Source organism: Pan paniscus, chromosome 3 (genome assembly GCF_029289425.2).
Source record: "Pan paniscus chromosome 3, NHGRI_mPanPan1-v2.0_pri, whole genome shotgun sequence".
NCBI lineage: Eukaryota > Metazoa > Chordata > Mammalia > Primates > Hominidae > Pan > Pan paniscus.
This window is the reverse complement of record NC_073252.2, coordinates 182,974,755-183,001,935: the sequence shown is the minus strand read 5'-3', so window position 1 is coordinate 183,001,935 and position 27,181 is coordinate 182,974,755. Positions and strand designations below refer to the sequence as shown.

At 38.5% G+C, this 27,181-nt stretch overlaps 1 protein-coding gene across 6 annotated transcripts in view; it reads right to left on the bottom strand.

Moving 5' to 3' along the window:
- SNX25 (sorting nexin 25) overlaps positions 1–27,181 on the bottom strand; it is a 182,358-nt gene that overhangs the window by 99,611 nt on the left and 55,566 nt on the right. For all 6 annotated transcript variants that reach the window (XM_055112059.2, XM_055112058.2, XM_055112060.2 and 3 more), the window contains 2 exons: positions 17,013–17,097; positions 5,335–5,551 (listed from right to left, as the gene is read on the bottom strand). In XM_055112059.2, coding sequence (XP_054968034.2) covers positions 5,335–5,551; positions 17,013–17,097 — 302 coding nt within the window. The remainder of the gene's footprint in view (positions 1–5,334; positions 5,552–17,012; positions 17,098–27,181) is intronic.

Below are 27,181 nucleotides of genomic sequence, written 5' to 3'. Positions count from 1 at the left end.
GAAAAAGAAGAAGTTTCTAGAAACAATTCAATTATGTACTATTAGGTAAAAAATATTTCAAATGAGAAACACATTGGTTATAGTAACTGCCATCTCCTAAATAATCAAATTTCCTCAACCATCAACTCATCTGGAAAACTTTTGCTAAAATAAATGCAAATGCATGGCCTTTTTTGGATTTCAAATGAAATCATAACAACGAACTTCAGTAGCATCAAAGGGTCTATATAACTCCAAAATCACAGCAACAATCTAAAAAGGTACGAGTATTTATTTAGTAATTTTTAAGTCTTCTAGATGTTTTCTTAAATATGACCTGCAGCTTCATTTTTCAAAAAAACCTAACAAAGCATAAACAAGGGGTGCCAGCCTGCTTTCTGACTGGGAGATAATAGGATAAAAAGTCTACAGGTATTTCTAGTGAGCTAGAGGGTCTATAAACTCGACGTTATCTAATTTGATGGCAAATTGCCTTCTGTGAGGCTCCAAAGTATTTTTCAACCAGTCTTGACAACCTTGGTTGTGCACTTCCCTGTACTGACTCCATCCCAGGAACATTAATTTGGAGGATCTGAGTGAAGAGGACTGGAAAACAGAACTTTCTATACTTCCCTTCCCATAGTATCTTGATAGTGATTCAAGAAAGCCTGGGATGCTGCGTTTTCTAATATATTCTAGATGAGGAGGCAAAGTATAAGAGATTTTTACAGTAACTAGTAGCTAACACTGAGAAAAAACATGAAACAGAGGGAGAGAAACATACTAGGTACTGCACAGGAAATGAAACTAGTGCATATTAGTACCTTTATGACCCATGCCTCTCAGGTGTTAACTGAAATTTATTTTGCACTGGAGACTGAAGACTAGTTTCTAGAGTGTATAACGCTAGAAAAGAAAGGTTTCCTCTGTCTTGTACAACCTGAAGGAATTCTATCCTAATGTGTAAAGCCAGCAACATGAAAAGAAATTTTTAGAATAAGCCTTTATGCATATACTGATACGCTGACTTTTTAAAAATGGCATCTTCAATTATTTTAAACTCTAGCTTTGCTGCCAGCTAGGTTGATATTTCAATATAGTAAGATTAAGATGCTACTCCTTTATCATGTCAAGCACTTTTAAAGGTAATTCTTTTTTTAAATATATATTTAGCTAATAAGCACTGGAGGAAGTTGGAAAAAAAACCACTTTTACAAGAGAAGCTTATTTAAACAATATCAAAATCTCTCTCAAACGGTACACAGTCCCTTCTCCGTTAACAGTGGAAGGCAGATAATAAAGGAGCCTGGTACTCAGACTGCCACAAGTTCCTCTCCCTCCTACAGCTAAGTTAGGGAAAATACTTCTGACTGAGCCAAAGGCCAGAGGGCTGGCCAAAGAAGCTTGATCTATGGAAGAAGGAATGGCAGATCTCTCCCTGGAATCCTTCCACTAACTCCAAGCAGGATATTCCTATGATGTCCTCTAGAAAGTGGACATCAAGTATTGCTTTAAAGCCAAGAAAGCATCACGAGGGGTGGGGCTGCTTCTGTGGCAGGAGACATCTACTAGCCTTCTGGTGGGTTGTAGCATCAGTCTTTGCAGCATCCTTACTGTGTTCCGTGTGGATCAATCATTTGTTTGCTGTAATTCCTACTACTTACCTCTGGGTTCTCATTCCTTGAGTGAGCAAAAGGACATTAATCTTTTATTTAAAAAGTTTCAAATGTACAATGACTTAATCCTCCCACCTACACCAAAAAGTAGACATCATCACGTGTATTCTATAGATGAGAAAATTAAGATCTGAATGATTATGTGAACTGTCAAAGTCACAGAGGTAATAAAAGGTAGAAGTAACTCTCTCAAGTCCTGTTCTGTTTCAATCTCAAGTCCCAACTCTTTAAATTACACCACAATCAGAAATTACAAAGATGAAAAAGAACATTTCAGAGACAAAGAAGGAAAACACACGAATAAAAACATTCTTTTTTTCCCTCAAACTGTATGCCAGTACTCGACCAGCAAAGAAAACTATGAAATTAAAGATGCTATTGAAATAATAGTATAAAAGCAATCATTTTTAGATTTTCCCAAAACATGCTGGAGCGAGACAGATGGGACAAAGGAAGAGGAAGCAGAGGCAAGAATTAAATGTGATCTGGATTGGCTTAAAGCAGCAATAGAATGATGGCCTAGAAATAAACACAGGCTGACCGGAAAGCTGCCTCCACAAACAATTGCCCAACAGTCAACTAAAGGACGTGTTGTTTTATTAAGGCAATTTATTATTCTTTGTCTGATAGTGGCCAGTTCAATTGGGTGCTACCCAGGCTACCAAAGTCATTCTGCAGCCACTAGAGATCTGCACACTACTGGAGATTTCCAGGACAAAGCACTGTTTACCTGGGGCAGGCAGATACAGATATTTGCCATTAAACCTCGACTCACTGTCTGCTGGTCTCATTGTATGGTTTGTATAAGATGCTACACAGACAATATTAGACAATATTAGTTCTCCAGGACACAATCATCTATATGAAAAATGCCAGTGACCTACTGGTACTTTTTCGAATATCCATAATCCAGGAGAAATGTGGCAGAATTTTTTTTCTTTATTTTGTTCTTTATTTTTTATCATCAACTACAGCTTCTAGGCATAGCCCAGATGCCAGTAAAATAAATCTACCCTTGGCATAAGAAAATTAGAAGCCCAAAGAGAAGGAGCTTCTAATATTAAATCACTTTCTGTTTCTATTATTCTGATGCTTTATCCATATCTTTATATTATCCACAAAAGCAGTAATTTCAAAAGCTAGTAAATGTCTGGATGAAAAATATATTCTTATGTTGAAATTAGATAATCATAAAACCACTGAATTTTTCTAACCACTTGCTCTTCTCCCAAATCTAAACCCATCAGTTTTCTAACTGGAATAAACATTGATTTAAAATACTGTCCTCGAGCCGGGCACAGTGGCTCACTGTAATCCCAGCACCTTGGCAGGCTGAGGCAGGTGGATCACTTGAGGTCAGGAGTTCGAGACCAGCCTGGCCAACATGGTGAAACCCCATCTCTACTAAAAATACAAAATGTAGCTGGGTGTGGTGGCACATGCCTATAATCCCAGCTACTCAGGGGGCTAAGGCATAAGAATTCTTGAACCAGAGAAGTGGAGGTTGCAGTGAGCCAAGATCGCACCACTGCACTCCAGCCTGGGTAAAGAGTGAGGCTGTCTGAAAAAATAAAAATAAAAATAAAAAATTATATATACATACATATATATACACACATACACACACACACACACACACACACACACACACACACACAGACAGAGAAAGAGACAGACAGACAGACAGAATACTGTCCTCTTACTGGACCATCATTTAAATACTTTCAAATGAGCTTTCCCTGAATTCAAACAAGTCTTTCACAGTATTTGTCAGGTGGAACTATGGAACACTTGAAATAACGGATAGCACAGCAAATTAGCAGGTGCTTGCAGAGGTTGGTGAACACTTCGAAAGGAGAGGCTGAAGTTTTTGAGATTCTAGGAGGTAACTCAGGAGCCCTATTTCTCTCGTTTTCCTTATTAATTCACACCCCTCCCTGCTTACTGGAAGTTACTTTCTCTGTAGGCAGCAGTTTTCAAAGGGTGGTCCAGAGACTCCTGGGTGTCCCCAAGATCCTTGTAGGGCATCTGGGATGTTAAAACTATAGTAAAATAAAAGGTCATTTGTCTCATTCTTCCAAGCATAGTAGTTTCCTCAAGCTACATGATGTGAAATGGCATCATCACTCCCGTGGCTAAGGAAAAGTGTCCTGTGTACTCTTGCACTTTTAAAAATTCTTAGTTTTTAAATATCAAATATGGTAAATACCAATAGATACGATGAGTAGTGAACTGGCAAATGTTGGCTCTCCTGAGGAAAAAAAAGCTCCGATTTCGATCATTTGCCCATTCCATGGTGTAAACACTCTCACCATGGCCCATTTCAAGCTCCAATCTGGTATAACTGAACTAATGGTTGGGAAGACCTGTGCACAGTTCACTCCTGCATGCCAGTACAAGCCAGCTCCAGCTCGCCACTAGATAGAACCCATAGAAATGAGCTCTTTGAAATTCTCAGAAACTTTTAAGAATGTAGAGAAATCCTGAGAACAAAAAGTCGGAGAACCACTGCTTTACCGTAATGTTTTCAAACCATGGTTTGTGACTTTTAAGTAAGAAAATAAAATTGAGTTGGTCTTAAACATTATTTTTAAAAAAAAAACATTAAAAAAGTGTCAAAGTTATCAGAGGTAACAAAAGTACTGTTTTATGAAACTGGGTCATAATATCAAGTGAATTTCTCACAGCGGGTCATAGTTTTTTAAAAAGTTCGCAAAATACTGGGGCAGCAAGCTGGAAAACCGTGGGCATGTCACGGCTCTGTGGATTTTGGGCTCGTAAACCTGAGGGAGGGAAGAAGAGTCACAGGAAGGGGCAATACAGCTGGGAATGGAGACCTGCTGCACAGCCGCATTCAGCAGCAAGGTCCCCTACACGAACAGCATCACAGGGCAGAAGGGGGACATCATCTAAATACTTTATCTCTTCCCTGAAAGTGAGAACAGGCCACATTAACTGTTCCCATTCCTGTTCCAACCGTGTCCATATCCACACAGGCAGAAGGCTACTCATTTCACTTAGACAGCTTTTTATGTAAATTGTTATGTACATAACAATACGAAGGGCTAACAAGCCTAAATATTAGCTACTTTCATAACGAAATTTCTCTAGTCAAAGCCCACAAGCTCCAATATGTACAACTGTCACGTATGTAACAATACAAAGGCCTAACAAGCCTAAATACTAGCTACTTTCATAATGAAATTTCTCTAGTTAAAGCCCAGAAGCTCCAATATTGAGTACCTTTGAAAATCAGTTTTCAGGATATTGTGATACAACAGAGCTCAACATAGGACTCACAAAAAGAAACATGAACCATATTTAAACGTGTCTAAATACTGTAAACTCATTCACACTGTTCATATTAGAAAACACTACATTTAAATTTTTTATTTCTAGTACTCATAATACTATAAGATCATCACAGTGCTGGCTCAGTAAAATTCATTTTACTGTTTATTTATAGAATTAATTGTATTTATAAAGTGGTTTTCCAGCATAAAGTAAAAAAAAAAAAAATACTCTACCAGAACATAATTATTCCCCCTTAATAAATCTACATTTTCAAGCAAGTGTCAGCAATAGGCAGAATATTCTAGAGTTTTATCTTGACTTTGACCTTTTACTCAATTAAAAAAAATTAATGCAAAAAAGGGGGTAAGTTGCTTATAACAGTTACCTGGCATTGGCAGCTTTCAGGTCACAGAAATGAGTGAGTAAAGTCCTCACAACATCATTGCAGACAACTTTAACCACATCCACGTGACTCAGTCTGTGGTGCAGCTGTCTGGCAATTTCCCAAAAGTCTTCCAAGAGCAGATGGTAAAGTTGTCCCTCATCTCTGCTGAGGTTTCCATACCAGGACAGAATGTAATCTCTATAACTGTAGTCGAACACTACCAGGAATAAACAAAGCAATGAGTAAAACAAATGAAAGAAGCAAACACCAAGACTGCATTTCTACTGGAAACTGGCCACCTACTATTTAATATTCACTGTTTAAAATTAAAGAGAGGAGAAAACAGAACTCATGAGAATTCCTAAGTCTTTTAAAACGAAAGATTCTCATCTAACTAGAACGTTTAGGTATGGTGACCATGTCCTAAATTTCCCTACAGAGCCCTATTTTAAAATATTCTATCTTGGTGCCAAACTACCTAAATTTATTAAAAAATCAGAGCATCTTATGTAGTGGCAATACACTTATGAAGTGTACCTGATATCAATCTATTGCCTCTTTGCTCCGAGTTCAGCTTTTTTGCCCTGCTTTATGATACTGGAGCTGGGCCCTGCAAACACCATCAGTTTCTTTGCCCGCTGGCATGACGTTAAGTCTGTCAGTAGCACATGCTGGAGGGCAACTGGAGGAGGAAGGGGCTGCTCTCCCCAGTTCCCGTGTGTTCTTCTCTGACTGTTCCTGCCACATTTAGCAGCAGGCATGGCACCCGATGGTGTTCACCCCAACAGCAAGTTCCAATGCCATCCACAGGGCAGCTTCCCACAGAATTCTGCTGGCATCCTATGGGTGGCTCTCCCTCACCGGTGGTATCTGCTCAAGCTTCTTCACCATCAACTGGGCCAAGGTTGTGCCTTCTCCAAGGCCTGGATCTCAACCCAAGGGTAAAGAAGGAAACTTCTGCCAAATTTTTTCTGTCCTAAGGTTCTCTGCCTCAGTCCTAGCGGGAATGGCTGCTCCCTATATCTGCCCTTCCTTATTCTTTAGTGTTCTCTTTACTCCTTAGTACTTAATCCCATATTGTACATTAATAATTATTTATATTTAACTTTCTCTGTTCAATTACAGTGTGGTTTCTGTCTCCTAACAAGACCTCAACTAATCTAGGAAGAATCCCATAAATCAGTCTTAGATATCACACTAGGCTCAGCCCCTGTGGCCAGTCGCCTTCTTTGGAAGATTTCTAGTGCCTATGTTCTTAATTCTGCACCTTGGAATTAGGAAAGCCTAGCCATAGATCAGTGCTATCTAATTTGAATATGAGAGCCACATATGTAAGTTTTAAGTTTTCTAGAAGACACATTAAAAAAGTAAAAAGACACCACAACAAAAAGCTCATAAAAAATAAGATAAACAATAAAAATAAAAAAGTAAAAACAGGTAAAATTCACTTTAATAATATATCCATTTAACAAAATATATATAAAATATTATTTCAAAATGTAATCAATATTTAAAACTCACATTTTTGAAATAAAATACTTTGCTTTTTTTCGTACTAAGCTCTGTAATCTGGTTTATATTTTATTCTTTCAGTAATCTCAATTTGGACTAGCCACATTTGGGGTGCTCTATAGCCACTGTCTAGTGGTTACCGTGTTGGACAGCACAGTTTCTAAAGCCTATTTAGAAAGAAGGTGAAGCCAGTGTGATGTTTGCAAGAAGCTAGGTCTTTTGAAAAATAAAATATTAGTGGGCTTGGTGGTGACTCCCCACAGGGCCCCAAGGGAGAAAAACATTTAGCTACACAATCCTGCTCCAACTCGAGGGTACCAAGGTTATTTTTTTATCACTTCTTGTTTCTCAGAGGTTTTTTTTTTTTTCACTTTTCAAACACTGTTTGATTTGGCTTAATTGCAGATGTCATTTCAGATAAATAATTTATCCTCCTGCTTTTCTTTGCTTGTCTGCACACTACTTTATCCCTGGGAATCCTACGTGAACCAGATCTACTTCACAATTCCCTACGAACAACTAACCTATACGTGTCAAATAATTTTTTAGCCTAGAATTTGGGGTTCATTTTATACATCTTGGCCACTACACACCAAATTAGAAGCTTCAGAATAATAAATTGGCTGGGCACAGTGGCTCATTCCTGTAATCCCAGAACTTTGGGAGGCCGAGGTGGGAGGAACACTTGAGCCCAGGAGCTTCAGACCAGCCTGGGCAGCATGGCAAAACCCCATCTCTACAAAAAATATAAAAATTAGCCGGGTGTGGTGGTGGACGCCTATATTCCCAGCTACTTGGGGCTGAGGCGGGAGGATCATTTGAGCCTGGGAGGTGGAGGTTGCAGTGAGTCAAGACAGCGCCACTGCATTCCAGCCTGGGTGAGCAAGCAAAACCCTGACTCAAAAAAAAAAAAAAAAAAAAGAAATTTAGGTGAGCTCTCTGGGGGGAGGGATTGGAGGGTGGGGAGAGGGAGAGTCATTTTTCTTAGAAAACTGAATGGCAATGGAATCACATATTTGCAAGTGCCCACAGGTCAAAGGAAGCACAATTTTGGTATTAATATTCTATGATGGCTTTTTTCATGGTTGAAATATCAACCATGGAAGTATATTCAATGTTTTTTCACATTTCCAGTATTTTTGCAATTCAGCTTTATAGCAATTTATAAAACAGCATTTTAAATTTCATAACTCAAAAACATGCAACAGCATTAAGATTTTTGTTCACAAACAATGACACAAAGGTTTAGATAAATTTTCAGAGTGATTCCAGCAGCCTCAGTTGTAGGGATAAGATAACTGTGCCTTCCAGCTGAGAACAATTAATTGCCAAAGACAGAAAAAAGATCTATCTCAATCTTTTACTACTCAGCAAATAAAATTTATAGAGGGCTTCTAGTATGTAAGGTGGAATCAATATCCGTATCACTAAGCACTGGACACAAAAAGGAAGGTAAAACAAAAGCAAAACCAGAAAACAAGGCATATGAAACTCTCAGTCATGTTCTGCTCATTTTCAGATATTAATTTGAACCTATGGTTGTTATGTTTTCTAGATTTTGCAAAAAGTAGCTACATCTCATCCCTAATGGTACTATTCCATTAAGGAAAAACAGCGGAAATGGTTTCTGACCCAGATGAAACTGCAAAAACAGGAATCGGTTGATCCTATAATCTCATTTATTGGCAACAAACAAATAGACCACAGTTCCTACATAGTAAGTGAGTTTCGTCCCTTCAGGAAATTGAGGCTCAAAGAAGTGAAGTAACTTGCTCAAAGAGGTAGCAAAGTCAAGACTCCTACCTGCCAATCACTCTTTCTACTCAGCACACTGTAGTCCTGCACATAGGTGAACAAGATAAACTGCATGAGTAAAAGATAGGCAAAACCTAAAATAGCATCCTCGTCCACTAGATATCCAGTTTGTTTAAAACACATTTACATGAAAAAATATATGTAAAAGGCTGTACTTTGTAAAACTGCTGTACAAGACACAAACAGAACCAACAAGTGAGGCCAGGTGCGGTGGCTCACACTTGTAATCCCAGCAACGACACCTCTCTTCAAGCTAAGTATCAAAAAACTATACATAACTTAAATATAAAAAGTACGGGCTGGGTGTGGTGGCTTACATCTGTAATCCCAGCACTTTGGGAGGCTGAGGCAGGCAGATCACCTGAGGTCAGGAGTTCCAGACCAGCCTGGCCAACGTGGTGAAACCCTGTCTTTACTAAAAATACAAAAATTAGCCGTGCGTGGTGGCAGGCGCCTGTAATCCCAGGTACTCCAGAGGCTGAGACAGGAGAATCACTTGAACCCAGGAGGCGTAGGTTGCAGTGAGCCGAGATTGTGCCACTGCACTCCAGCCTGGGCAACAGAGCGAGGCTCTGTCTCAAAAAAAAAAAACAAGAAAACAAAGCCATGATTCTAAATATACATTATATAACCATATAAACTAATTTACACAAGTACACATATCAACAAAATACTTTAAAACATACCCTACGGGTCAACTTAAGGAGACAGAGAAATTCGTAACCATAAAATTATTTCATGGCTTTTATTAAGAAATAAACATTCAAGATCAAGACGCCAACTAAAGAAAAAAAAAGAAATATACAGAAACAATACAATTAATCACAATGAGAAATGAAAGAACACTTATCCTCACTACCAGGCAAAAAAATCTTTCTTCTAAAGGCATGATAACAACCACCACAAATTCAGGTGCTATTATCATTCAAGTATATCTAGTTTTAGAACTGCTCTCAAAGAAATGAGTAGGTAAAAAGGAGGCCACTGGAGATGAGAGAATGAAGTAACATGATTGGAACTTTAGTTTTAGTTAGGTTAACCTGAAAACAGGATTTAGGGTAACAAAGTAGAGAAAAACTATAGATGAGGACACAAGTTAAAAGGCTCCCGCGTTAGTCTAGACAACAGGATGTTAGGTAATCGCTACCCACAAATTTTCAGAACAAGGAATGAGCTAAGTAAACAGTATAAGAAAGAGAGCTTCAAGAGGGCCATTTTTTCCACCCTTGCCTTTTCCCCTGAGCAATTTAGAAATGCAATTCAGAGATACATGTCCTGCCCATGAGGTAGAGCCCCATGATCATGAAAGTCCACGCCTGGGTCTCTTAGAACAAAGAGACAGTCCTCATTCAACCAGAAACTTGTCTAATGACAATGATAAACAACAGCAACAATTCTATTGTTCATTTAGATGGTCTTCTATGGTTTGTAAAGTTTTAAAATGCAATGCAAAGTTATCTTCTGGAAAGATTTGGGGTTATTAGTTTATGGATTGATAGAGCTATTTATTTATCCAACAAAAAAAAAGTATACATATTGCATGTCACTGGGAGAAAAGCATGAACTAGAACTCGATGAGTTGAGCTTTCTAAAGGGTGGGAAAAGTCATGCGAGCCTTGCTTCCTCTGTGCCACCATCTAATTCCCAGGCAGCCAGACATCTGGAACAGCCATACGGCGGGCCTTGGAAAAAAGACTACCACATAAAGTTTGCCTTATCTAGGACCTGTTCCAAAGCTGTTAAAAGTTCTATATAAAAGTTCTGTTCTCCATAAAATTTCTGTTATACTTTGACAATGACCTTGCAGTATCTTCCGCTGTCACGATTGTTTTCAAGTTATGACCCTGTGTATAACAATTACTTATAGGCATATTTACCACTGAAATTCAGAAAAGCATTAAGAGCCAATTAAAACTAGCTGAAATGTGCTCACTTTGAAATGTATACGTAGGCTGGGCATGGTGGCTCACGCCTGTAATCCCAGCACTTTGGGAGGCCAAGGCCGGTGGATCACCTGAGCTCAGGAATTCAAGAAAAGCCTGGCCAACATGGTGAAACCCCATCTCTACTAAAAATACAAAAATTAGCCGGGCGTGGTAGCTCATGCCTGTAGTCCCAAGCAACTCGGGAGGCTGAGGCACGAGAATCACTTGAACCCAGGAGGCGGAGGTTACAGTGAGCTGAGATCACGCCACTGCACTCCAGCCTCGGCAACAGAGTAAGACTTGGTCTCAAAAAAAAAAAAAAAAAAAAAAGAAAAGAAAAGAAAAAAAAAGTCTGAAATGTACATGTAACATTAATTGCAAAAAATGAGGGTAATGGTATTTAATTCTAAGATATTCAGACAGTGGGTTTTTTTGTGTGCAGCGTCTGGGGTTTTGTTGTTTTTCGGAGTTTTCTGTGTGGCAGACAGGGTCTTTTATAAGACAGTCTGAGGTCAGCATCTCCAAGGTCTTGAAAAAGAATTATATTTTCAATTCAAGAACTTTCAATTTAACATTGAACACACCACTGAACAAATAGCATGTACTCAATAATTATACAATTAAATTATCTGGTCCACATTAGAGATGGTTTAGGGCAGGCTAGTGAAAATTAGGCAATAGATCTACTGAGATTTAATAGTAAGTCAAAAAGATTTTTAGAAGTCTTCTTTTTCCTATCTTCTGTCAGTCTTCTGGTAAATGTAGCTTTTGGAGAAACTTCTGAAGCTATCTGGTACAGAAGGGTGACTGCTCTGCCTTCTCAAAAAGAAGAGTTCATTCATATTAGATCTGAACCCCTAAAATATAGTTTTACATTTTAAACTGGCTAACAAAACAGAGCAGTCATATGCTTTGATCACTTTCCTCAAGTGTGCCATTTAACTTCCAGCATTTGTAGCTTTAGTATTTCATATTGTTCCACAGAAAGCTGGAGTATATTATTTTGCTCTGCATTTTTGACTATTACTTCTTTCTTCTTTGTAATTCAATCTGTAAAGACTTAAATCCTAACTTATACTGAGCTACAACACAAGCACAAATTTAGTGACAAAAATATCTACACACAAACATGTAGAACATGTATACATGCAGACACACACACATGCCTTATGTGGTACTTAACTCTTTAAATGTTTTTAAATTACATACTCTAAAAGCAATAAAATAGATATATAAAGATAAAATGGTACCATAATGTTCTCTAGTTTAAATTAGCTTCCAAGGAGGAGATTTTTAGGTAAGTATTTCATAAGCATTTAGTATAACTGAACTCAAATTACTACAGCCTTAACAAGTATATTGTTTAATGTTTTGCAAATGTACAGAGACCCTCAATTTGATTAATATTAAATCTATTATAGCTAGTTAATAACATTCTGAATTCCAATTAAATATATTGGTGCCGGGTTTAGAAATGTAAATCAAACCACTCCAGAGATGCAAATTATAACCACTAAAGATTTTCTACATGCTGATGAAACCTCTTAGTCTTCTCAATATACATTTCTAGATTCTAATTCTCCATAAAATTAACTGGTCAAATTTTTCTTGGAAGGTGATTCTAGTTTTGTTTGTTGTTGTTGTTGCTGTTGAAGAACTACTGCCAAATGCATGAATTTTACTCCCAATAACTAACTTTCTAGCAGCTACTAGCTCTCCTTTTGTTTATATAATGCTGAACTTCAGCAGCTTTTCCCTGAAAACCACTTTAAAGCAAAGGACAGGTAAAAAAAAAATTGTGAACATTAAGAATGTGGTTAAAAAAAAGAAAAAAAAAAAGCAAAGTATAATAAACTGAAACGCTTACCCAAAGGCTTTGGAAAACATTTTCCTTTCAGAAGAAATCACTGAATAGAAATTAGCTTCAGGATAATGTTTTTGCCAAGTAAGCCTCAACCCTTATCCTGTCTTTTTTTTTCCCCACAAGTACTTCTGAAACAAACTGGTCTAAAATAAAGGTCACGTCTAAGTACAGAGAAATTTCTAAGTCTTCAAAAATTAAAGAGACACTCATGTTCATAGCAGCATCAATTACAATAGCCAAAAGGTGGAAAGCAACGCAAGTGTCCACTGATGAGTGAATGGATAAACAAAATGTGGCACACACACACACACACACACACACACACACACGCAATGGAATATCATTCAGCCTGAAAACGGAAGGAAATCCTGTCACATGCTACAATATGGATGAAACCTGAGGACATTAAGTAAAATAAGCCAAACACAAAAAGACAAATACTATATGATTCCACTTAGGTAAGATACTTAGAGTAGTCAAATTCATAGGGACAAAAAGTAGAACAGTGGTTACCAGGGGCTGGAGGAAGAGAAAGGGGTTGTCACTTAATAAGTAAAGAGTTTCAGTTTTGCAAGATGAAAACAGTTCTAGAGATTGGTTGCATGATAATGTGGATGTACTTGACATTACTGAACTAAGGCCGGGTGCGGGGGCTCATGCCTATAATCCCAGCACTTTGGGAGGCCGAGGCAAGCGGATCACTTGAGGTCAGGAGTTAGAGACCAGCCTGACCAACATGGTGAAACACTGTCTCTACTAAAAATACAAAAATTAGCTGGGCATGGTGGTGTGTGCCTGTAATCTCAGCTACTTGGGAGGCTGAGGCACAAGAACTGCTTGAACCCAGGAGGCGGAGGTTGCAGTGAGCCAAGATCATGCCACTGCACTCCAGCCTGGGTGACAGAGCAAGACTCCGTGTCTCACACACACACACACACACACACACACACACAACAAAACATTATTGAACTATATACTTAAAATGGTTATAATGATAAATTTTATGTTATGTCTATTTTAACACAATTAAAATTTTTTTAATATTAAGGACAGAGTTCTAATTCCAGGGGTGGTAGAATAGCTTATATCAGACTAACCTTCCTATAGAAAATAATTTGGAAATCTGGAAAAAAAAATTAAAAATTACAGATGTTCCTCAGCTTATGATGGAGCTGCATCCTAATAACACCCCCATCCCACCCCACAAAAGTAAAAAAAAAAACCATAAACTGAACTATCATAAATCAGGAACCATCTGTATTGAAAAGCACTGAGAGCAACCAAACTTAGCAATTAGAAGGGACTCTATTATTGAAAGAAAGGAATGGCACTAGGTAAGATCCATGTTTACACACAGCTTTTCCCTAAAGGCAACTGCAGTCTTAGAGGTACAGGCAGTAAACTGGAAGAGAATGTCTTTTGTGTTTTTTTTTTTAATATATCAGGAAACAGATTTAAGAGTTGCCAGGACTGCTGAAAATAAAGGCAAGAAATAAACACCATGAAATCTGGGTACAGATTCTCAAATTCATTGCCAACTGTGAACTACACACGTATAGGGGTAAGACTACAGGAGACCAGTGGAAAGCAACAGCTGGAAGACTCAAAGAGCTGAGCAGATACTCCAACTACTGTCCACCAGGGAGACAGAGTTTGGAGCTAGAATTTCACTAACTGTGTTGGGCTTTCCATTGCAATTGTGGAAAGGCCATGAACCAGAGTTAAGTCTATGTCCTCAGACTGAGGGACTCACTTTAGACGAAGGACAAAATCCAAACACATCCATCCTCAGAAAATGTATAAAACCAAGTATCTTCAAGGTGATCAGCCATTAATTAAACTGCATACTAAAAACCTCTTCAGAGGAAGATAACAGAATCCAGAACGTCTAAAAAGCAGCATCCACATTGTCCAGTATACAATCAAAAACAACTGGACATCAGAAGAAACCCCCAAAAAGTGACATCGAGTCAAGAGAAAAAGCCATTAACAGAAACCAATATCAAGATAGCCCGGATGTTGGAATTAGCATAAAAGAACTTTAAAGCAGCTACTACAAAATATGTTCAAGAAATTAAAAATAAAAATGTCATAATAATTGACAGACGAGAGAATCTCAGCAGAAAAGCAAACATTGCAGAAACAACAAGTAAAAAGAACCAAATGGAAATTCTACACATGAAAAGCACAAAGTGTGCAATAAAAATTTCACTGGATGCACTTAACTACAGAATGGAGATGAGACAGAAAAAAAAATTGGTGAACTTGAAAAAAATCATCATCATCCTATCTATCTAAAGAACAGAGAGGAAAAAAAGATTGGTAAATTGGACTTTATCAAACTTGAAAACATCCACTCAAAGATAGCATTAAGAAAACAAAAGGCAACTCACAAACTAGGAGAAAAATCTTCTGTATCTACATCTAACAAAAGACATGAATCCAGATATTTTAAAAACTATAAATAAATTATAAGTTTAAAAAAGACTTGCATAGACACATCACAAATAAAAATCTGAAAATTGTCAATAACACATGAAAAGGTGTTTAATATCATAGTCAGTAGGGGTATGCAATTTAAGGCCACAGTAAGATACACCCATCAGAATGGCTAAAAGAGGAACAAAACAACAGCAAATGTTGGTGGTAATATGAGACAACCGGAACTCTCATAAACTGCTGGTGAGAGTCTAAAAAGAGACAATCATTTTGGAATACCGTTTGGTAATTTATTATAAAGTTAAAAATACAACTGTCCTATGGCTCAGCAATTCTACTCCTATTTATCCAAGAGAAAAACATATGTCCACTGAAATATCTGTTGATAGCAACTGTATTGACTAACTTTCCAAAACTTAGAAATAACCCAGATGTCCCACAGGAGAAAGGGTAAACATATTGTCATAGCTGTATCACTGTAATGGAATACCACCCACCCAAAAGTAACAAAGAATAAACTGATATACACAATATGGATGAATCTAAAAACATTATGCTGAGTGAAAGAGGCCAGGCATAAAAGAATACACACTGTATGGTTCCATTTCCATAAAGTTTTAGAAGAGACAAAATGAAGTGATACCATGAAGGGTGGGTGTTGATCAAAGGGGAGCATGAGGCAGATTTTCTAGAATGATGGAAATGTTCTCTATTTTGAATGAGGTGGTTATACAGTTATGCACATTTATGAAAATTACTGAATTGTATAATTAAGATTTGTACATTTCAAAGTATGTAAATTTTACCTCAATAAAAGCAATTAAGAATAAATCCTGTACATTTTTTTTGAGACAGAGTCTCATTGTGTTGCCCAGGCTGGAGTGCGGTGGTGCAATCTAGGCTCACTGCAAATCTCTGCCTCTCGGGCTCAAGCAATCCTCCCACTTCAGCCTCCCAAGGAGCTAGGACTACAGGCATGTGCCACCACTCCCAGTTAATTTTTGTATTTTTTGCAGAGACAGAGTTTCACCATGTTGCCCAGGCTGGACTCCTGGGCTCAAGCAATTCACCCACCTCGGTCTCCCAAAATGCTAGGATTACAGGCATGAGCCACCACACCCAGCCAATCCTGTACTCTAAAAATCATGATTATGAGATTACGAATAATTGCCAAATTTTAAATCCAGTAAGTTTTATAAGTCATACTTTAAAGATTATGAATAATTGCCAAATTTTAAATCCAGTAAGTTTTATAAGTTGTACTTTAACTACTAATAGAAGTATTTTTTAAAATTTAATTATGTCCCCAAAGGTCTAAAATTCTGTGAATCCACACGATTTCAAACTGTTTCTGTACTGAAACAGTACTCTCATTTTCAGATTTTGATATGGTGATTTTTGTGAACTATGATGAGTAAAACACATATATGTACATATCACTTATTCGGCTCTCTTAACTTCACATCTAACATCATATATTCACCTGATAAACTCATGACTTGTTTTCTGAAAATTAACTGAAACTGTCAATGTTTTTAGAAATTTGATATTTAAAATCTTTCTTAAACCTTAATTTGATGTTCAAAATATATTTTTTAAAATTTTAATATTTAAAAGTACACTTATTTATTCCCACTTCCAGACATAGCCATATTTTACCTTCCACCACCCTGCTTCTGCCTTCTTCAAGACAAGCTTCATTGTAAACTCACTCCTCTGAAAGACTACTATCACTTAGTTGGGTTTAACTGGTTTATCTATGAGTGAGCCTGAGTCTATTTATCCCAACATAGCTTCTCTAGGTTATAGTTAGAAGAAAAAAAAAAATTTCTAAAACCCATTTTAGAAAAGAGAGAACAGATCTGTGCTTCATATGATGGAACTAGCTCTACATGGCTGGCTAGTTTCACATGATCTGGAAATTCCTACTCAACAAACGTGTAAATCCCTTACATGCAAACAAAACATGGATGTATTTAGTCATCAAATACAAACTCATGAAGAAAAAATTCCTAACACTACACGCAGACAAGAAGAATAAATTTGCTGGAGATTATTATTTTCCTCTTAGAATATAATGAATTGCTTTACATGGTAATTATATAATCTCATTTAATCCTTACCTTCTTTCAGAGCTTTATCCATATTATGAGAAATTACTACTCTTCTAGACTGAGCTGACTCATGTGAGTTTCCATACACAGGACTCTGAAATGAAAGGAAAAAAAATACAAAGCAGATTACTGAATGAATAAATCACATAAAAAAACAAAATCAAAGGTATGAAATGCCATCTAAACAAGCATTAAGATAAGGCTTAACGAATAACAGAAGTTTTTCCACAAAAGTAAATAAATGCTTAAGGTTAAAATTTTTTGGAAAAAAAATTAAGGAAGGATTTTCCCTACCAGATATCAAAACAGTATAATGACTGTATAGGAATAAATAAATCAACACAATGGTAGGGAGTAAACAAACCAATGTAGCTATATATGTGCAAATTAAGAACATAATTTTCTTAAGAAGAATTTGAAATTAATGATAAAAACCACACACTACTCAGCAAATGATGTTGGAATAATTTGATATTCACATGGGAATAAAAGGTTACGGTCTTCCATTTTGTATATAAATAACTCCAAAAAGATTAAACAGCTAAACATGTTTTAAGCTAAAAAAGAATTAAGAGGAAATAAGGGAGCAGCTTTTTATAATCTTGGAATGGAAAAGGCTTCTCTAAAATAAAACACAAAATCCAAATGGTATGAAGGGGAAAAAAATGACAAATCTGACTACCTAAAATGCAAAATTCTTGTTTCACAAAAGATGATGCAAACGAAATATAAATGATAGACTAGGAGACAGTATCTGTAACAATGTAACAAAGAACTATCATTAAATATACAGAGACTCCAAAAATAAGAAAATAACTCAAAAGAAAACCAAAGAAGTTGAAAGGGAAATCATAAAAGATAAACAAATGACCAATAAATGTATGACAAAAAAATGCAATCCCCTTTTTTTACCAGAGGAATGCAAATTAGAGCAATGAGATACCATCAGACTGCCAAAGCAGCGGAAAGGACTCACCTATCTAATGTTCACAAGGACACAGGGAAATGGTTGTTTTCATATATTGTTGGGGGAAATATCTATTTCTACAAGCTTTTAAGAAAGCAGCTGAGCCACATATATCAAAACTTTAAAGGACTTTTTGAGTCTCACATGTTGCCCAGGCTGGAGTGCTGTGGTGCTCACTGCAACCACTCAGCTCACTGCAACCTCCGCAGCTAATTTTTTATTTCTAGTAGAGATGGGTTTTTGCCATGTTGGCCAGGCTGGTCTCGAACTCCTGACCTCATGTGATCACCTGCCTCGGCCTCCCAAAGTGCTGGGATTACAGGCGTGAGCCACCGCACCCGGCCTAAAGGACTTTTTATTCTGCAATGCCACTCCTAGGACTCTGCCCAATGGAAATCCAAAAAAGTACATGTATAAGGAATTTTACTGCTATATTAATTATAGGGGCAAAAAAAATTGGAAGTAACGCAAGTTTTTATATATATACGTCAATAGTCAAAGAGTTAAATAAATTATTGGTATACCATTGAAAAGAATGCTTTAGGAATACATATATACCTTCATGGAAAGTTTTCTATGATGGGAAAATGTTTGCAAGCATAGACACTTTTAAAAGTGGTTTCCTCTAGGCGGAGGTATAGAATTTTAAGTCTATGTGTGTCTGTATAACAGCAAGTGATGTTAAAAATAACTGTATAAAGATACTGCTTTGGGCTGGGTGCAGTGGCTTACGCTTATAATCCCAGCACTTTGGGAGACCGAGGCTGGTGGATCACTTGAGGTCAGGAGTTTGAGTCCAGCCTGGCCAACACAGTGAGACCCCCGTCTCTACTAAAAATACAAAAATTAGCTGGGCGTGGTGGCGGGCACCTGTAATCCCAGCTACTTGGCAGGCTGAGGCATGAGAATAGCTTGAACCCAGGAGATGTAGGTTGCAGTGAGTTGAGATCTCACCACTGCACTCCAGCCTGAGAGAGCAAGACTCTGTCTGGGAGAAAAAAAAAAAAAGATACTGCTTGGCATTTTTTTTCTTAAAGGAGAGACTATAGAATGAAAACCCCACTATCTTGCTAGTGAGACTACATTAAAAAGAGGATTTTTTTTACTTGATCACATATCACCGTAATCAAAAGCATATACAATGTAATTGGGGTGTACTTACTGGTTTGGAAGGAAAAAAAGAAACAAAAAAAATTGCAGAACATTTTTTTTTTCACGTGAGAAATATTACAAGTTCTTGACCAGCACTGCCACATGACTTGGAGAGCTAAAAGGCTAATGTTACTGTCGCCCTCATCCTACAAACAAGTGTGGAGAACCACTTCGTTCTCAAGCAGAGGCCAGACCAGCACAGATGCAATCAATCCCACAGCCCCAGGCCACCCAACTGGGAGTGGAGAATTTCCAGTCCTTGATTAGTCTCATGGTATCTACGATCAAGTGCCAAGGATGTCATCCCTGTTCGTGCTTACTGTTATTAAAAACAAACAAAAGTCTCCTGGTGACCTTATAAAAAAAAAAAGGAAAAAAGCCATAGATTCAAGATTTCTTAGTGGAATTTTTTTTTAAAACCTTAAGATGTACATGTTGCACCCAAGAAAGAAAAGACATTCCTTTATGCTCAAATTAATATATAGCATTCAACATTTTCCAAAGGAGTTTTTTAAAAATCTTAATCATAATCATATATAGACAAAGACATTTAATGCATAAAAGAAAATCATGTGACCTTTTAAAACTATTTTCTAGTTTCTGGATCGCTCTCTATGAAATTAAATAAATGGTCTAGATTTTATTGAAATTTAACATTTTTCATTTAGTTCACAGAAAAAAAATTGAGGAAATGAGGAATTCTCAAATTCTACTGCTTTTAAAACATCAGGCAGATATTTAAACAACTTACGAATTTTGGGGGTAATATTTAATGGAGTTAAATGCTTTCAGAGGTCTACACTGCTAAATAATTTTAATCACAACTTCTCAATGCTTTGGCAAATAGTTAAATGAACACTACTGATCAAATGATAAAACCAAAGCCAAAAAACTTATTGAAGAAGTTCCTGGCCGGGTGCAGTGGCTCACGCCTATAATCCCAGCACTTCGGGAGGCAGAGGCGGGTGGATCACTTGGGGTCAGGAGTTTGAGGCCAGCCTGGCTAACATGGTGAAACCCCATCTAAAATTTAAAAAATTAGCTGGGCTTGGTGGCAGGCACCTGTAGTCCCAGCTACTCAGGAGGGTGAGGAAGGAGGTCTGACTGAGCCCAGGAGATGCAGGCTGCGGTGACCCAGGACTGTACCACTGCACTCCAGCCTGGGCAACATAGCAAGACACTGTCTCAAAAAAAAGAAAGAAAGGAGTTGTTCCTGAATTTGAGTTCTTAAACTGGAAACTGCCTGTAAGGGCTGGGTATGAATATGACTGACAGTACATGCATATCTGAAGCATATTCTTTGGATATGTGTCTATCTTTATAACTTCCTTCAAAACTTTTAATTTTTTATTTTTATTTTTTATCTTCCTAGTTACGGATCTACAACCTCTTGCCCTGTGTCTGTATATTTCTTTTATCTCGCTACTTCATACTTACATGTAACATGCAAACATATGTTTGTCACTACTGACTACATCTGAATAAGGCCTTTCGTTTATTTAATGATAAAATGGTGGTTTCTCTAAGAGCTAGGGGAAGGCGAGAATGGTGAGTTAATGTTTAATGGGTATAGAGTTTCAGTTTGGGGGGTTTTTTGTTTGTTTTTTGATAGGGTCTCACTGTGCCACCCAGGCTGGAGTACAGTGGTGCACTCTTGGCTCACTGTAGCCTCAATCTCCTGGCTCAAGCAATCCTTCCCCCTCAGCCTCCTGAGTAGCTAGAACTACAAGTGTGTGTCCTGCTATGTTTTAAGTTTTTTGTAAAGATGGGAGTTTCCCCATGTTGCCCAGGTTGGTCTTGAACTCCTGGCCTCAAGCGATCCTCCCACCTAGGCCTCCCAAAGTGCTGGGATTACAAGCATGAGTCACCGTGCCTAGCGGAGTTTCAGCTTTACAAGATGAAAAGAGTTATGGAGATAGATGGTGGCAATGGTTGCACAACATTATAAATGCATTTAGTATCACCGAACTGTATACTCAAAAATGGTTCAGATAGCAAATTTTATAAGTATTTTACCATAATAAAAATCAAATTGCAGGGGAGATGGGTTTATGAGAATAATGTTTTCTATTTTAGCTCTATTTAAGCAAAACCCCTACCTATTATTCTTTCAATCTGATTTTCCAATCTGGTTCTGAAGTTCCCACACCCCACCCGCTGGGAATCACTGGCCCTTACTAGAAAGAAAACAGTTCTTTGTTCCTATCCCATCCCCATAGCCTGATGGAGAATCTGTAAGCCAGGAGAACAGGAGAGAGAAAAAAACACCTCGTGGGCCAAAAATAACTGGGTTACTATGTGCAGTGTTATGATATATATTGGTTTTCATCCAGGGTTCCTGGCTCCTAACTCCCACAGCCCTTGTTACAGTCTTTTGTTATAATGTTGGGTGTGTCGGGCCTCGGGGGCAAGTCTCTGACCTTTTTCTGCCCTCCTTCTACTCTCAGGGGCCCCTGCCTCTCTGACTGTGGGTCTTAGGACCCTCCCATCAGAGATCCCACCCTATACTCTAGAGGAAGGAAAGCTCCAGAGGACAGGGCTCAGTGAGCTTCGGGACAGCTGAACATGTGAGGTTCCTGGAGGGTGGTGCCCAGGGAGGGCATGAAAGCTCCGCACCCCTCCCCCATACCTCACCATAGCATTTCTTCATCTGCATCTTTTGCAATATCTTCTACAATAAACCAGTAAATGTAAGTAAGCATTTCCCTGAGTTCTGTGAGCTGCTCCAGCAAATTAACTGAACCCAAAGGGGGCTCATGGGCACCTCAAATTGAAGCTAGTTGGTAAGAAATTCCGGCAGCCCAGACTTACAGACTGACGTTGGGGGTGGGGGGTTGAGGGCTCTTGGGGACTGAGCTTCACTTAATCTATGGGCTCTGACACTGTCTCCAGGTAGACGATGCTGGAACAATTAGAGGACACCCAGCTGGTGTCCGCTGCTTGGAGTGTGGGGAAAAAAACCCCACACGTTTGGTCACGAAAATCTTCTATGTTTATGTTTGTTGTGGTATGAAAGCAGAGGAAAAAGTTTTCTGTACACATTCTGCATGGAAATTCCTTTTTACGGATTTAATATTTCTGAAGCCAGAATCTCCTCATGTCTGAATGAGCAGCCACTACATACTCTATTTCTTCCAGGTCAAAAGGGTAGAATCCACTAATCATTTTCCCCAAGATGAAATTTCAGAAAAAAAGAGAAAGAAGCTAATGAAAATTCAACAAATTTAAAACATGAATAAATTCCTGTGGCTCTGAGGATAACCAAACAATAATTGTCTTCATTCTCCTATTTATAGGTTTGAAAAAAAGAAACTTCACAAGGCAGATTTCCCCAAAGACTTACTCTATTATGCTAGCATAGGCTTCAGGTAAAGACAACCTCTTCCTGACAATCACCTTCCTAAAATGCCTGTTTTAGGAAAGATGAAAGAAAAATACGTGTACTTTGCCCACTGTCACAAAGGATAACTGATAATCTTCAGTATCCTGGTCCAGAAACGAGGACAGGGTACTCTACTCTTGTTTAAGTTTTCAGTATCCGTATCACAATATTAACTCATAAAAGCTCTTGGTGAACCAGACCGCTGTCCTGTAAAAAAAATACATCTTATTTTCTATTTAAATAAAATAAGTGAAAAACACACACAAAAAACCCCGAAATAACAAAAAAAAAGAAAGCAAAGAATAAAAAAGATTTAAAAAACAACAACAAAAATAAAATAAAGTTTTGTCTTCATTTTAAGATTTAAACCTATTTGAAAACAACGTATCAAGATCATTTTTAATCACCCAGTGAGTTTTTCTGCAGAGAGAGAAAATTTTAAGAACATTTTCAGAGTATTTTTCTAAAGACAGAGCAAAACTTGAAAGCTTTTATTTTTTTTCTTTTTGAGATGGAGTCTCACTCTGTCGCCAGGCTGGAGTGCAGCGGTGCGATCTCGGCTCACTGCAAGCTCCGCGTCCTGGGTTCAAGCAATTCTCCTGCCTCAGCCTCCCGAGTAGCTGGGACTACAGGTGCCCACCACCACGCTCGGCTAATTTTTTGTATTTTTAGTAGAGACGGAGCTTCACCATGTTGGCCAGGATGGTCTCGATCTCCTGACTTTGTGATCTGCCCGCCTCGGCCTCCCAAAGTGCTGGGATTACAGGTGTGAGCCACCGCACCTGGCAGAAAACTTTTCTCTAATATATGTGACAGATCCTCGCATGAAAAAGCGCATACGTTTTATCAATAAACCCTTTTCTGAATATATATCAGCTTTCTGTTTACTCCAGAGTACCAGCCGTAATGCGCTCAAACTGTCTTTGTGTCAAGGCTACTACAGACCCTCTTATGAGGAAACAACATCTAGAGAGAAGCCAGGCAGAGAAACCTGAGTACTCAGACACCAGAAGCAACTGAACAACCAGGAACTCCCTGGAATCCAGCCAACATACACACCTCATTGTCCACTGTTTTTAAGTAGGACACTGCTCACTGGGAGCCAGGGCAGCCAACCTGTAACTTGCAATTTTCTTCATGCCTATTACCTGGTCTTCTCAAATAAACAAGTGTCTCTCACCTCCGTTACATACATTTAAAAGTTTGATGTATTTTTGGTGCTATTTTGAAAAGGAAAACAGTTGTACAGAGTTCAAGGGGTGATGGGTGTAATATCCTATAAAGCTACTGAAATGGTTCATCTTACAAAAGCAAACACAAACTCCCCAAAAATCATCATTAACCACATGGAGCCGTCCCATGGCTGAGTCTCTCCAAGTATACGCAGCATCTGACAATCTACTGGGATCTCATGACTAACACTCTCATTCTTAAACTATGATAGTCTCAAAACCAGGACCTCTTTCGAAACAACGATATTCTGCCTCAGCCTCAAAGACTAATTTATTTAAAACCAAAGAAATGAAGAAAATATGCATATCCCTCCTCAGATGGATGAGAAGGGACTAAGAAACTTGAAAGGCCACCTACACCTAATATGATTAAGATTCTGACAAAAGATCATGACATGAGCAACAGTGTCACTCCCCACCTGGAAGCCAAGCAGCCGTGTTAAGAGAAAGAACACAGGCTCCCACGGCAGGCGGGCTCCACTCTGCCATTTACTAATGGTAGGTAGGTCCTTGACCCAGCCACTCCCCTCTCTAGCTTGCTTTTTATGTGGGCTAATATGCCTCAGGAGGATCAAATAAATAATATCAGAGATCTAAAAAAAGATGATAGGGGCCTGACAAGGACTCTAAATGTGTGAAGGGGATTGCAACTACTGTGCTGCTAGGTGCTCTAATTTTTTTTTTTTTGAGATGGAGTCTCGCTCTGTAGCCCAGACTGGAGTGCAGTGGTGTGATCTCGGCTCACTGCAACCTCCGCCTCCTGAGTTCAAGTGATTCTCCTGCCTCAGCCTCCTGGGTAGCTGGGACTACAGGTACGTGCCACCACGCCCGGCTAATTTTTGTATTTATAGTAGAGACGGGGTTTCTCCATGTTGGCCAGGCTGGTCTCGAACTCCTGACCTCAGGTGATCCGCCCACCTCGGCCTCCCAAAGTGCTGGGATTACAGGCACGAGCAACCAACCATACTCGGCCTGATTTTTTTTTTTTCCAACAACAACAACAAAAAAAGAAGTCATGAATTTTGGATGATATCTCCAACTAATTCAACGTTATTACAAACTCTGCAGGCTGCCACTGTTTGGGCTAAACTTTGAGCCATGTTCAAGCCGTGGGCGTCTAGTCTGTAATGGCTGCTCTCACAAAGCTCTTAGAGCGCCCACCAGATAGTACCACAAATACAACTCAAAATGTTTACCAACTTCCAACAAATCCAAAGTGGGTTGATTGAGGGGTTTTCTAAAGGCACAGGAAGGGCAGAAATAAAAGCACGGAGGGGTTGAAAAGTTAAGCAACCAGTAAGACACAGCATAACAGAGCACATAATTCTTGAAGTATTTTTGCCTTTGAGGATGTGCTTTACTGAGAGGAAAGTGCACATTCCCTGGAGATGTTTTGCTGTGACGTAAAGCATTTAAGTATCCAAACAAAACCTGGAGTTTGTTTCCTGAGTTGTGCTTTTATTGTGCTGAACCATGAACTAAAGAATATCTTACTTTCCTTATCAAAAAAAACAGAAAATTGTTAACATGATACTGAGAGGTTATCATTTAGGGACAGTGTATTAATAGAAAATAGTGGATTTGTGTCTTTTTTTTCCCTCTTAGTCAAGCACAATTTCTACTTTAGATACAGGAAGGAGCAGCTATTCTTTAAAATTCAACCTACAAGTTTTCTCATATTACTGTTTTTCTAAATTTCAAAAGTGCTATAATTTCTTTTTAAACTGTTATTTCCAATCACATAAACAGCAGAAATACATTCTCTATTATAGATGTAAGGAATTAAACTGACTCATAATGATGATCCAGATGATCACTAATAACATTTTGGTACATTTCCTTCTTGTCAGTGATTCCAACACTTACTATGTAACCTTGGGCAAGTTACTTTTCCATACCTCACTTTCCTCATACGTAAAATAGAGATAACAATAGTACCTACCTCACAAAATTGATATGAGCATTAATTAACACACACCAAGTACTGTAACAATGTCTGACAACAATAAATGATTGGTAACTTTTTCATCTGTATACTTTTTAAAAGAAATTGGTATCATGGTATACATACAACTTTGCATCTGGCTGTTTACACTCAGTATTTTATCATGAATATCTTTTATAATAATAAAAGACTCAGACAATGTTTTGAATAGCTTATATCATAATTTATTCTCTTTTTCCATATTTAGTTTGTCTCCATCTTTTTTTTCTATTTAAATAAAAAAATGTTGCCACTGTTATGCTACTGGTACCACCAAAAATGTTCTAAAACATACTAAAAGCGTCTATAAAATATATAGGTGGATTTGGACTCTGACTTGATTCAAAAGATTAAATGCCTCAAGAATTTTCTTTTGCTTCACAGGGGAGTCTTTTTTCTCTTCAGTCAGGGTCTCACTCTGTTGCCCAGGCTGGATGGAGTGCAGTGGCACAGTCATGGCTCACTACAGCCTCAAACTCCTGGGTACTATAGGAGATTGGTCAGGGTGGTGAGAAAAGTTATAAAAAGTTATAGGGAAAGATGCAAACCTTCTTGGAAGGCCAGGAGGTTTTGCAAAACTTCGGGAGAGAATAAAGCTGAAGGCAGCTAATTCTCTTACCCTGAGGCAGAGGGTGAGAAGTAGGTGCAAGGGAATGTAGAGGAGTTTATCTAGATAAGTTTATTTACTTATGTTGCCCAGAAACTGACCTTAGATCATCCGCACACCAGACTGCTCCCTGCAAGGGGGGACAACAATGTTAATTACCCATAGATTGTGTTGACTCCAGGCCTTTGTCAGTAAATCTGTACTGAACATATACAAGCGGCTCTGGTTTATCAGGACTGCACTCTCTCTTCGGCCCCTAGTGCCAGCAGTACCCTAGCCACACTCATGCAAAATACCTGCATCTGCATATTCCTTTCATCCCTTGCTCAGCCAGGGTCTGCAGGACAGACTCAGCAGGGCTCAAGCAATCCTCCCACCTCAACCTCCCAAACAGCTGTGACTACAGGTGTGTACACCAACCCCAGCTAATTTTTTATTTTTATTTTTTTTATAGACACAGGGGTCTCACTATGTTGCCCAGGCTGGTCTTGAACTCATGTCCTCAAGCAATCCTCCCACCTTGGTTTCACAAAATGTTGGGATTATAGTTGTGAGCCACTGCAACCGGCCAAAAGGGGAGTAGCTGAGAAGAAACTGAAGGAACAAAGGAGAGAATGGGGTGGGAGGTGAGGTACTCTGAGCTTTTCTGGCCTTGAAGCACGAATTATGCATAGGCGAACTGGAAAAATCCCTTTTCAGCCTCTTTGGCCAACCCTAAACCATGTCCCTTGAAAGCCCAGGTCCTCTGAGCAGGGCACCTCCAGAAGGAGAACTGAGTAATGAATGAGAGAGGCCGTGTGAAGGCACAGGTCAGGGCCTTCTATTCCCAAGGGGTACTTAGTAAGACCAACACA